Source organism: Parasteatoda tepidariorum, chromosome 10, assembly GCF_043381705.1.
Source record: "Parasteatoda tepidariorum isolate YZ-2023 chromosome 10, CAS_Ptep_4.0, whole genome shotgun sequence".
NCBI lineage: Eukaryota > Metazoa > Arthropoda > Arachnida > Araneae > Theridiidae > Parasteatoda > Parasteatoda tepidariorum.
This window is the reverse complement of record NC_092213.1, coordinates 2,738,369-2,750,874: the sequence shown is the minus strand read 5'-3', so window position 1 is coordinate 2,750,874 and position 12,506 is coordinate 2,738,369. Positions and strand designations below refer to the sequence as shown.

The 12,506-nt window shown below is 29.8% G+C and overlaps 1 protein-coding gene across 11 annotated transcripts in view; it reads left to right on the top strand.

The window, feature by feature from the left end:
- LOC107436973 (uncharacterized) overlaps positions 1-12,506 on the top strand; it is a 264,017-nt gene that overhangs the window by 61,611 nt on the left and 189,900 nt on the right. For all 11 annotated transcript variants that reach the window (XR_011637864.1, XR_011637865.1, XR_006225062.2 and 8 more), the window contains exon 2: positions 772-919. Coding sequence is in view for 3 of the 11 variants with exons in the window: in XM_043041297.2 (XP_042897231.1) it covers positions 772-919 (148 nt within the window). In the remaining 8 variants the exon portion in view is untranslated. The remainder of the gene's footprint in view (positions 1-771; positions 920-12,506) is intronic.

The window sequence follows — 12,506 nt, the reverse complement described above, 5'->3', positions numbered from 1 at the left end:
TGTTTATCTGTTACATTCTGTTTATCATTTACATATTAATAAAACATTTTTTAAATGAAGACTTTCTTCCACTAAACTTTTTGTCATTCCGTCACGGTCATTCCGTCACAGCAAATAGATGTTAATAACTGCTAGCCAACCTGAGGTTAATTTTCCAAATTCACAATTTACATTGCTTACGCATTATACTAAAAGTAAAAAATAGTTCAGGAAAATAATAGTTGCAAAATTCACAGAAACTACCAGTTCTAAGCGGCATGCCGAAAGCTTGGTTGCCAAAATGTCATTCCGTCACACAAGTAAAAAGTTCATAAAATTAAAAATAAAAAAAATACAAAATTCTTTATTTTTAGTTTATGAATCACATTATACCATTAATAATGATATTCATGAGAAAAAATCATGTTTATTTGAAATTAGATGCATAGAAACTTCAATTAATTGTTATCATGCAAGTCAAAATGTCATTCCGTCACATATGGAATTGCCCTTATATCTTTTATTTTCCGGACTTTTATTTTTTTTCTTCCTTTTTACCGATTTTTTCCCCGGTTTCTTATTATTTTTCTTTTTTTCCCCTTTTTTCTTTGTTCTGTAATTTTTTCCATGTTTTCTACATTTGTGCATTTTTATATTTTAGAGAATGTGCAGTATCCCTAAGTATATTCATTTAAAAATTTGTTTGAGTCAAAAAAGTTTATATAGTTTTTTAAATAACTTATTATAATAATATTGTAACTTTGATTGATTAAAAATGTATTGTTTTTCCAGAGCGAAAGACGAGACCGACATTTGCCCGCAGTTGCTGTGTCCACTGTGTCAGTTGGTTGATTTAGCCACCGAAACGAACAAAATGTGCGGAGACTGCGGCAAGAACTTCTGCCAGAAGTGTGGAACCTTCGTCCCTGGGGAAGGAAGGGTAGGTTTATTCATTTAAAGATAACTTTAATTCAAAGTGAAAAGAAACTTTTAAATAAAAAATGATTTGTTAATCTGTGATGGCTCAATAGTTAAAGCCATTGTGAATGCTCGGGTTTCTATTCTCAATGGAGGCCATGTATGCAGATTTGTCCAACAACCGGTGACTCTCTCACTTTGCTTCTTTCGCGTTTTCGCTGGTTCTTAGTTCAAATGATGCTTTTCTGAATCTGCTGCTCATCCTGTAAGTTGTTTTTCTGTTATAGTGTACCAGTTCCCCGCCTTAGTCACGTATTCGAAGAGCTGTACATTTTTCTGCTTTCTATATTCTTTGACTTAATATTCACGAAAGGGCTATTTTTATTTATGAACTTACTGCGAATTTTTTTTGTCGAAATTCTTAATTGCACGAAAGTAAGTATAGTTTAAGTGCCTTTTTATACCATTATTTTCTCATTCTTTTACAAAGTATTACGTAACATTTTATTTTCTGCGCAAAAGGTATAAGACTTAGACACTTCAAATTAAGAAGGGGTTTAAAAAAGTTCAAGAAGTATGATAGAATAAGAAATGTTTAATTTTTACAGATCCGTTTGAAAATTACTCACTGTAAAAATACCACGAAGGACGCTTTACAGTTTACGAAATTTTAACTACAACGTAAAAATTTGGTGTGATGATAGTGTTATTTTCATACGTGAAATTAACTCGAGTTTTCCTTTATTTAACTTTTTTTTTTTGAAGTCTCAATTTATTCGTAAATTTTTGAAATTTTAAGAGCTTTTTTTTGCAATTTTTTTATTCATTGTTGTAGGGAAATTTATTTATCTCTCTTGAATTCTTTATTTTATAAGTTCACTCTAGAGTTGATGATGTCGAATATAACAAAGAGAAATGGAGAGAAAAGGATGTTGACAGGTCTTGATAATGACAATGAATTTTTTAAAAAAAATAAATAACTTAATTAAAGAGTGATTGAGAATTGTTTTTTATTTGAACTATTCAAATGACACAAGTCTCGTTTACGAGTAAAACTACTTCTAATTTATTTTTTTATTGAGTAACACAATATGTATTTCCTAGTTTAATTTTTTCGAGTACATAGGATTATTTTTAAAATCCAGGAAATTGTTCATATCGTTAAGATTAACATATTAACAAATTGTTGTTATCAATAAATTACAGTAATTGCAGTTTTTAACAGATTATTTTTTGCTTTTGTGAAAAATATCGTTTCTTACAAAAAAGCAAATAATGAGTGAGAACTAATGACGAGAGAGTAGCTAGCAGTGACCGATCCTCCTACTTAATTATAAATATTTTTAGAACTGTATTGTTCTCGTATATTTATTTTATTTCAACTATATTTTAATGCAAAAATAATATAATCTTTGTTAACATAATAACCCTCATTTTCTCGCTGCATATAATAAGACACGTTCATTATTTAAATGAATTATTGAACATGTCTTTTTGCACGATATTTTGAAATTTGCATACTAGCTCTGAATCAGATAAATCTAATTTCTTATTCCTCTTATGATACCGACTCTTTGTTCTTTCAAAATGCGTGCACATCTCGTTAGTAAACGATAATGCCGTTGAACTGAAAATAGGTAAAATGCATGCTTTGTTAAAATTGTGATTAGAATTATAATGAGAAAAAAAATGTGCTGAGTTACCTAAAATATAGTTCTATTTTATAATTCTTTCTTTTCTTGTTTTTTTTACAAAGGGTTATTCTTAAAATAATTGCGTACGTAAGGAAATTAGAAAGCTAATGTTTCTTGAGGAAGCACACAGTTTTAGTGATGAAAAAAAATTTATTGCCAATATCTGTTTAATAAGAAAACACTTCTTCATAGGCTTCTTATTAGCCATACAGATTTCAAACCTGGATCTAAAAGAAAAGTTTAAAATACTCTTTATTGCATTCAACATAAAAAATGACTTCAAAAGTTCATACGAAATGTTAATTTCATAAAAAAACTATGTTGTCATGATTGATACTTGACAAAATAGTAATACCCACTTATAAGAGATAGATTGACTAACTTAATGGTGAAATTCAAACAAAATGTTCTCATTTAGTAAATTCAAAAAGGCATTCTATTTAAATTCAACAGGCGCTAAAAAAGTTAACTCATTTTAATATCCTACCATATATTTAAGTGTGTCCATTCAAAAATGTAAATTGTTTCGACACAGTAAAAAAGTGATGAAAAAAATAGTATTGGATAAATTAATGCTTTTTTATGAAAATGTGTCATATTTAATTTTATCATATGTCATTCACGAGTTTTGTAATTACCTGGAAATTATATAAAAATTTGTCAGAAAAGATATATGCTGAGTAAATAATAAGAATATAATATGAAAATAATATGAATACTACTTCAAAATTTTATACTCCCACAGTGGCGCGTTAGATATGGTTCCCAATGGATCATCGAAGTCAAGTATCACTGACTGCAATCAGTGAGAGGGTAACCACTTTAATTAGGCTACGAAGGGGCCAAGAATGTGCAATATCGGTCCTAATCAAACTGTTCTACAATGAAGAGCATTAGTTCACGCACAGGCACAGGCCATGGGGCTACCAAAGGGGGAGAGCTATGCACTCTGCAGGGGATCAAAATTGTGATGGCATATCTTCGGATCATGCTCAGTGATGTTTCCCAGACAGNTATATATATATATATATTTGTTTAAGTCTAATGTTGTGAGGGGAGGACTGGTTTATTGAGCTCAACTGGAAGAAAGTGCTTCCTTGAGTAAACAATTCTATTTTCAAACTTGTATCCCAATCTAGAGCGGTTTTTTAGATCTTAATGCTTAGCACAAATATCACGAGCAGCCTTTTCTGTCTTAGAATATTGATTAAAAGAAAAAGAAAAAAAATATCACAATTGATAATTTTTCTCAATCTAATATTCCGCCTTAATGATCTGAAAATTAACATAAATTATCACGAACGAAAAAAAATTATTCTGAGACAACAAAATAAGCTCGTTTTAATGATTCTAAACATTATACCCATAGCATTTAAAAGCATGTGGTATGTTGAAATTAAAAAAAATTATGAGAACTTAGTTGCTAATTCAATAATATGAACACATTTTAAATTTTTGTTAATTTTGAAATAAAAGTTTTTCATTAGTTATTTTGATTCGCTTTTAATATGTTATCAATGAATAGAACTATTTCTTCTTTTCAATATTATTTCAATACTTATTTCTTTTAGATGTGAGCTGTGCAAATTAATTACTTTTTCACGCTTTATGCATGTAATTAGATAAACTGCTAGTGATTTCAGTTATTCTTTCCAACAATATATTATTCGTATTATTAATTACACCGCTTACTTACTTAAATACGATCATCATTCATATGCTTAAGATTCAATATTATGAAAACATCAAAGTAAAATAAAAACAAAAAACTGAAGGAGCAATTATAATAAAATTAAGTCGAAAATAACTGAAAGAGTTTCATAGCATCTATCGCCATCAACTTTACTACTAGTAGTTACGTTAGAAGGTCAAATCCAAATTGCTCTGAGAAGAAAAATAAATATTTCGAAGATGAGTAAGTTAAGATAATTGATTTCAAATAATGAGTTCTTTTGTTTGTTAGAAATGAGGTGCAGTGGGACTAATAAATCATTATCTATGTTACGCATCTTATGAGTACAAATTGTACCAATTATCTAAATGGTTCCCATTTGTCATTTCAAATTATACTTATTGGGAAATTTTATAGAAAGATAATATGATATCAGAATTAAAATTTGGCTTTAAGATTTTTTATGTTTAGGGTAATTATACGATTCAAATTATAAATTGTTTGTATTGATCATTGTCGGTTTTTTATTATTTTTTTCAAAAAAAATGCCATTTGTTTTTCAGCATTCAATTGAATTTGAACCTGTTTTAAACCTCTGGTTACTTATTTTCAAATAGAGTTATGTAGTACAACATGCAAAATAAGTAAATAATGAATCACCTTAAATAACTTTTGATCTAATGATCAGATTTAAATCGTACTAAGATCTTCAATGGTTTGAGAGCCTTTTCTTAAATATAGTTCCAATAATTTTTATATTTTTTAATCTGCGTTGAACAGTCGACCCAATTCTGAGTTTAAGACAATTAATTATCAAATCCATAGCCTTGTCATTTTAAACCCAACACAAAAATCAAGGAACTCTCGGATCAAGTACTCGGACAAGCTAGCATTCGTGGAGAACTTTCTGATCGAACTAACCCGGATTTGCACTCCATGGAGAGGAAAACCACGAAAGACTTCTTCCGTTAGCTCGACGGAGAATTCAAATTCATGATCCTTTTGTAAGAAGGTTATGAGGAGGGAAGAGTCCCACATAACTAATGTAACGGACGGTAATGTAATGGACGTAAAAATGTTCAAATATTTTAAATTAACAGTTATTAACTCTTTTTTTAATAATGTTCAACACCGTAGCCTTGTAAATTTTGAACAAGGAAACTTCTGGATCAGTACCCCACAGGTTATGGGAACATGGAGGACTTTGCGACTCGACAGATTTAATGTGCATCAGTCATCACTTACTTTACGGGCAATCTTTGGCCGGTGCGGATCGAACCCACGACCTCTTGTACATGGGCCCTGTGCCCTACCAACCAGGCTATCCCTGCCCTTATCTAAGATGGTTGCAATAAGGCAACTAAATTTTTGACTTTTAAACACCAAAAAATGAATATTTAAAAAGAATTATAATAAAATTTTATTTGGATATCACTAGAGCTCAGCCCTCTAGAATTTAGGAAATGTGAAGTAATGGGTTAATTTCAAGTTTAATGTACATTGTTAAGACTTAATCTTTCGATCTCGACGACTCCATTTCAAAATAGGGGTTGTCCATCTGCTCATCATCATCCAATGTACCCTTCATTAAGTGACAATTTTTTTCAACATATTATCGAAAACTGTAAAATTTCAAATTAAAATATAAAAAAAAGAAATTTATAATAAGAAACAGTTACAACGATATTTTTTAAGGTTGTAGAAATTTCAGTATTCATGTCTATTGGTTATTAATTTTAATGAAATTTTTGTGACTTTAAATTTAGGTAGAATATTTTCTACCCTATTTTGAACCAAACAAGAATAATACTCTACAGGGTAAGGATATTCATGTAACTGTAAAAAAAGAGACAAAACTCCAGGTTTCAAATGTTGTTTTTTTTCTTTTAAAAGCTATTATTTCGTCAAATTTTATTTAAATTAATTCAATTGCCAACCAGAAAATCCGATTTCTGAAGAAATTGCAAAAAAANAAAAAAAACTGAAAAAAAAAGCAAAAAGAAAAAAAAAACGTTTATTAAGCTAGTGGTTCGGGCTAATACAATAAAAATGAATGAAATAACAAGAAAAAACTCTCAATCACACTTGAACCAGTGGAAAATAAAGTAAGACAATAAAAAAAAAAATGTACAGCTTGTTTAATTTTCTAACAATTTTTCTTTTTAGAACTTCCTCCTCCCTTTCACCCCAGTCACTTTAAACAGAATAAAATCCCTAAGGCTGAAAATGTGAAAAGAACTTGTCTGAAACTTCTGTAAATGTTGCTTTGCCTTCTCAAAAGATTTATCACGCACAAAACAACCAAAAGGGGAAACCGAAAAATACACGGAAAAGGAAATACAGATTCAATGTAATTTCATATTTCAAATTTTAATTTTTGATCGCCTCCTATTAATTTATCCATAGGATTATTTTTTTTTATTACAACTGCTCGAGAAAACATTTGATTTCTAACGGCATAAATAAAGTTGTAAAAATAGAAAATGGAAATAAATGAAAGCAATTTCTATAAATGTTGCATCATCTCCATAATAAATTTATCGCGCATTTAAAACAACGAGTAGGGGAAAAAAGAGTTAAAATTATAGGAAGGAAGAAAAAGCGATCTCAATAAGTAAAATGATTATTTATATATTTTTTTCTTTTTCAAATTATTCCAACTGTTGACGTTACAATTAACAATATGAGTTTTGTTTATTTTAAATTCAATTTCTATTTTTTTTCAAGCAATATAGAGCATGATATATTATTGATTTTTATGTTTCAAGTTAGTATTTAAAGATGGATTTTGCATCGCTTTTATAACTGATCAGTGATGGCGTATTTTGAAAAATAAGTTGTAACTTTTTGCTGTGGAACAATCGATATTTTTGGTGCTTATCCTTTTTGCCGGCGAATGCGATAAAGTCGGCAATAAAAAAAAAGGACAAATTCATATGTGTTTTAATTTATTTATTTAATAATTAAGTAAATAAAAATCAAAAATGAAATCAAAAAGCTTAAAAAAATAAATGAATGAAATAGCCGAATTTACTTGCGTAGGCGAAATGGATAAGTACCCTATTTTTCTATTGTTATTAAAATATCTGTTGGCACTATATTGTTTTTTTTTAACAATTGCTTTGCGACGTAAGGAATGATAGGTTGTTTCGAAACATGTCTCTAATAATAATTAAAATAATAGTGTGAGCTGTGGTGGTTCGGTGGATAGAGCGCTCGCTTCCAATGAGGTGATCCGTGTTCGAATTCCAGTGATGGCTGCCCGATGATAATTCCACACAGACCACAGTGCTGGTGTAAAATATCCTCAATGGTAGACGTATCATAGATTAGAGTCCCCTTGCCATCAGGCTAACCGTGAGAGATTTCGGTGGTTTTCCTTTCCGTATAACGCGAATGGTAACGGTTAGTTCCATCAAAATGTCTTCCACGAAGGCAAATTTTTTCCACTATTTTATCTAGGAATATCTTTGTCTTCTGGATTGGGTTCAAGATTAGTTATTGGTGGATTACAATGGTTTTGATCTTAATATCCCTTTCCAATGTTTGGAAAATTATGGATTTAAGGATATGGAATTTTAACTTCAAAAAACTTCTCGTAAAAAGAAAAGATTGTGAAACTATTAAACCTATTCTTGTGAAATGAGTATATTCAACTTCATGATGAGGTGGCTCAAGGAACAGAGAGCTTCCCTTCTAATGAGATTCAAATACTAGTGATGGCTTCTAGCTCACACCGACCCCAGTGTTGAAGTAAAGTTATCTCCAATGGATGATTTATGGGTTAGAATTCCTCTGTCAGGGAAAGCTATAGAAGGCATTCGTTGTTTTCTACTCTATGTAACGCAAATGTGGTGTAGTTATTGAGTTTGTTGCAATGCTTGATATAGAGCTTCCCTTGTCTTGCGAGTTAGATTCAAAACTATAAAGTTACAGTGCTGAATATTGAAACCCACTCATCAGACATGGATTCGCATTTTAATGTTGGTAAAATAAAATGGAAACCTATTCCTGCAGTTGAAATGAAAAATTGCAAAATTAAGAAATCGAGGAAAACGAATTGCATCTCGAAAACCTATTCCCGCTGTCTCAATGGAAAATGACGAAACCAAGAAATGGAAGAAAATGGGCTGCATTTCTAAAACTTATTCTTGTTGTCTAAATACAAAATTACAAATCCAAGACATCAGGAAAAAAAATGAGCTGCATCTCTAAAACCTATTCCCGTTGTCTAAATAGAAAACCTAAAAATAGAATCAGAATAGCTCAAACTTTGCAAACAGTACATGTTTAGAAGAATTGTTGTTTCCCACATAATTGCATCATACCTTTTCTTGTGATAAAATAAAAATGTTGATATTAAATTGAAGAAAGTGTTGAGTTAAATTACATTTTTTGTGGTATCCAGTACTTATAATTTTTAAACTTCCAGACAATAGTTGCGTAAAATTCCAAACAGACGAAATAGTAATTTAACGAGCCTCAAAAGAAAGAAGAATATTTAGTGTGACAGACATTCCATTGGTTCTTTGGTCATTTAATTATAGACAACCATTGCGTGTTAAACTACAGAGCTCCAAACGAATAGCCGCGTCTAATGGTTGTTGCTCACAACTGCCGTTAATTACGGCGAAAACAATTTCCCCGGAATCGCGTGTCCTTGAGCAGCTTCTACAATGATGAGTGCAGGGGCGCTGTCTTTTCGAAAAGGCACTCCCTCACAAACCCCCCTTCGCCTGTTTTACAAGTACCATAATAAAATGAACCAATTACAAGAGATGCCTTTTAATTTGGATCGATACATAAAGAGGTGTTGTTTTCGTTTCTTGATATATGATTTGTTTATTGTAGAAACAACAATAAAATTGTGCAAGATGCCATTTTCCACAAAACTAAAATAGGGTGCCAAACAACACGGCGTTTTGACAAACAAAAAAAACTATATATCAAATACGGAGTTATTTTCTTAAGATTTGTAATTGAAATAGCTTTTTTTTTTGTTCTCGTTGAAATAGAATGAATTTAAAGTACTTCTATCCTTAGTTATTTTTGCAACTAAACTGGACCACACATTTTAATAATCATTTGCCTTGAAAAATCGATTTCAATGTTTTTTTTTATTTTATAAATTAGCTTTTTTGAAGTCTCATTAACTATGCACTGGTTGCAATAGGCAACAGGAGGTGTCAATTTTGATTCATTGGCGCCAATTTTCCTGGTCATCGGAAGTTTATACACTATTTACAAAACTCTATTTACATTTTAGTCAACTTTTACATCGTTGCTACTGCTAGTCCCATGCATATCTCTTAGGATGCCTTGGGACTGAATTAAATTGCTTTGTCTTGAAAATGTTACGGAAAATGTATTTACTTTATGGAAGCAATATACAAATATTTTTCTTCTTCCAAAAGTATTATTACATTTCATTTTAAACATGAAAAATTTGCTAGCTAAGAATTTATTAACTTTTTTAAAAAGTAGTTTAAAAATAGCAGATTTTATAATCCTTTGACGTAGAATTTTTTTAAACACATTTTTCAAACCCTTTTTTATTATTTCGTATAAATTTAGGTCAAAAATATTATATTTAGTATTTTAATAATTTAAGGTTATGAGTTTCAACATGAAACATCGGTGTCTTTTTCTGCATTAAGGATAAAATCTTCCAGACGCCGCTCACTTCCAAACAATAATGCTTCAAATTTGCAGTCATTTAGATTTAAGAGAAACAGTCATTCAATATTGAAATTTCTTTTACGTACAAAATTATTGAGTGATAAATTTGTGAATATGAATGAAAAAAATTTCAAAATATTTTTTTCTATTTTATATTTTATTGCAAATATAATTCCTATAATCTAATAGTTTTTTTCAGCAACAATTAGATTTTTTTTATAATTTAAAAGAACCAAAATTTATTTTACGCGTAATTAGAGAGTCAGAAAAAGAAATATATGGAAGAAATACTAGTGACCCATCTGAGCCAAAGCACTAAAGCTCAAATGCAAATAAGCGTTTGAAAATATTACACGCGAATGGATAAATAATTCATCAAAATAAACTTAATCCGTCCAAGTTTGAATAGCATTTAAATCTAAAAAAATTATATTTGTTTGATACTGGTTGAAATACTGCTTACCATGGTATCAAACAAAGCACGAAGACGGTTTAAAATGCCCCAATTTCCAGATTTCACAAATTTGGAGTAAATTAAATGATTGTTTATACACATTCAATGCCAGAAAATTTGTTTGAAGTGGAAAATAGCCATATTCATACCCTTTAGAATCCTTTATGCAAATATGAACTAGACGTGACTACTGCATACTTTTTAATAAGTGGAAATAATATCTGTGATGCGACAACAGGCATTACATATTTCCTAGCCTTTTCTTTAATTTCTTAAACGTATTTTTTAAAATCATTCTTAACCGAATTTTATTAAATTAAACCAATTATTTAATTTTTATTACGGTTTATAAAAAGCGCATATAAAATATTTTTTTCTTTTCTTAACAAACAATGTAACGGCTAACTTTTTATTTCAAAGCCAATGTAAGGCTCACTCATTCACTGTCGCGACTCAATCGAAAGCAAAATCTATTTATGACTCTTCATTTCTTACCGCGAAAATGTTTTAGTTACAGGGTTATACTAATTCTCACAGTCTTTTTGGTGATCAGCTTTTCCCAAATTATTTTTCAAATTTAATGCTGACTAGATGTTGGCTTTGTTTTGGCTATTTATCTTTAGATAAATCGACGACCATGGATCTCTTCCCATGCTCCTAACAGTCTGTTTGCAACAATTCAATCACTTATAATTTGGCTTTTGATTAGACTAGTCATAGGGGATTTATCTACCTTAACCTGTCTTTACTGTCATAAAATTTTATAAGATTTTATGAAATTATGTAAAATTTATTATAATTTATATGAAATTTATTATAATTTATATAAAATTATATAAAATTTATTATTTCATTTAAAAAGTCTTTTGCATAAAATATTCTTTAATTTTGTATCTCGAGCTCTACGACTGTTACTAAATAAACAGTTTATTTTTATACTGATCCTGATTTTATCATAATCTTCAATTATACCATACAATTGCAACCACACCAAATTTCGTCATTATAATATTATTCATAATTATAGATTCATTATGAATAACTTATATTATGATATCTACTTTATGTAGATGATGTGAAATTCGATAAAGATCCTTAGTACTTCGATAGAAACTACTGAAAATTGCAGCTCTTGATCTAATAGAAATAATCTTCTTCCGAATTACACACAGTATAAAAAGTATACAAAAAATTCATCAGCTTTAAACACCGCACTCCTTGCCTTACATCAACAATGGCAAAACAAATTCAAATATGTGATTGATAAACATAAGTGAAGCAATTGGGCAACTCTTTCCTTTTACTAACTTATGCCACGGACGCAGAAAGGTAAGGAAATGCTGGATAAGAGAAAATACTTTGGAAGGAAAATACTCGAAGTATTTAAAAAGTGTCATAGAAGAAATAATTCATAGCTTTTCGAGATGATTGTGAAATTCGTTAAAATATAAAGTGGGCAGTACATCTCGTCACAATGGAAGAAGAGTCAAAATGATTTTATGGACGAACCATATAATGTTTGTGGAGGATTGCGTCCTATTGATTGCCTTTTGCAAGATCTTAAAATTATGAACTGGTAAAAGAAGACAAGGATCCACATCTGACTGTCGCGCCTTTGAAGAAGAAGAAGGTAATGCTTCACACATAAATTCATGTACCGCCAGAATCCCCTGTATGAGTGATATGGGGCAATTGAAATATTTTAATAGCAGAATATCATATTTGCTTGTAAAACAGTTACCTAACTAATAATTTTGTAGAAATTTCGTAGTTTTTCCAGAGGGATGATTGGGGATACTTAAAAATAATTATGGAGAATTATTCCAACAATAAATAACTATACAAGAAATTTTATTTATAAAAAAAGTGGATTGGAATGCCATTCAAAAAGCTATTCTTTTTTTCAACCGTTAAGCAAATAATTTTCTAAACTATTACTTCCTTCCTATTTCAATTTATGTACCCCCTTTTTCCATGCCATCCTATATTTTCTGTTGTACTTCCTTATTCTTTTTTTTTTTTTTCTAAATTTATATTTTTTATTGATAAAAATGCATTTATTAAAAAATGGCTATTTTGTTTACACTAAAATGTATATATATATACATAT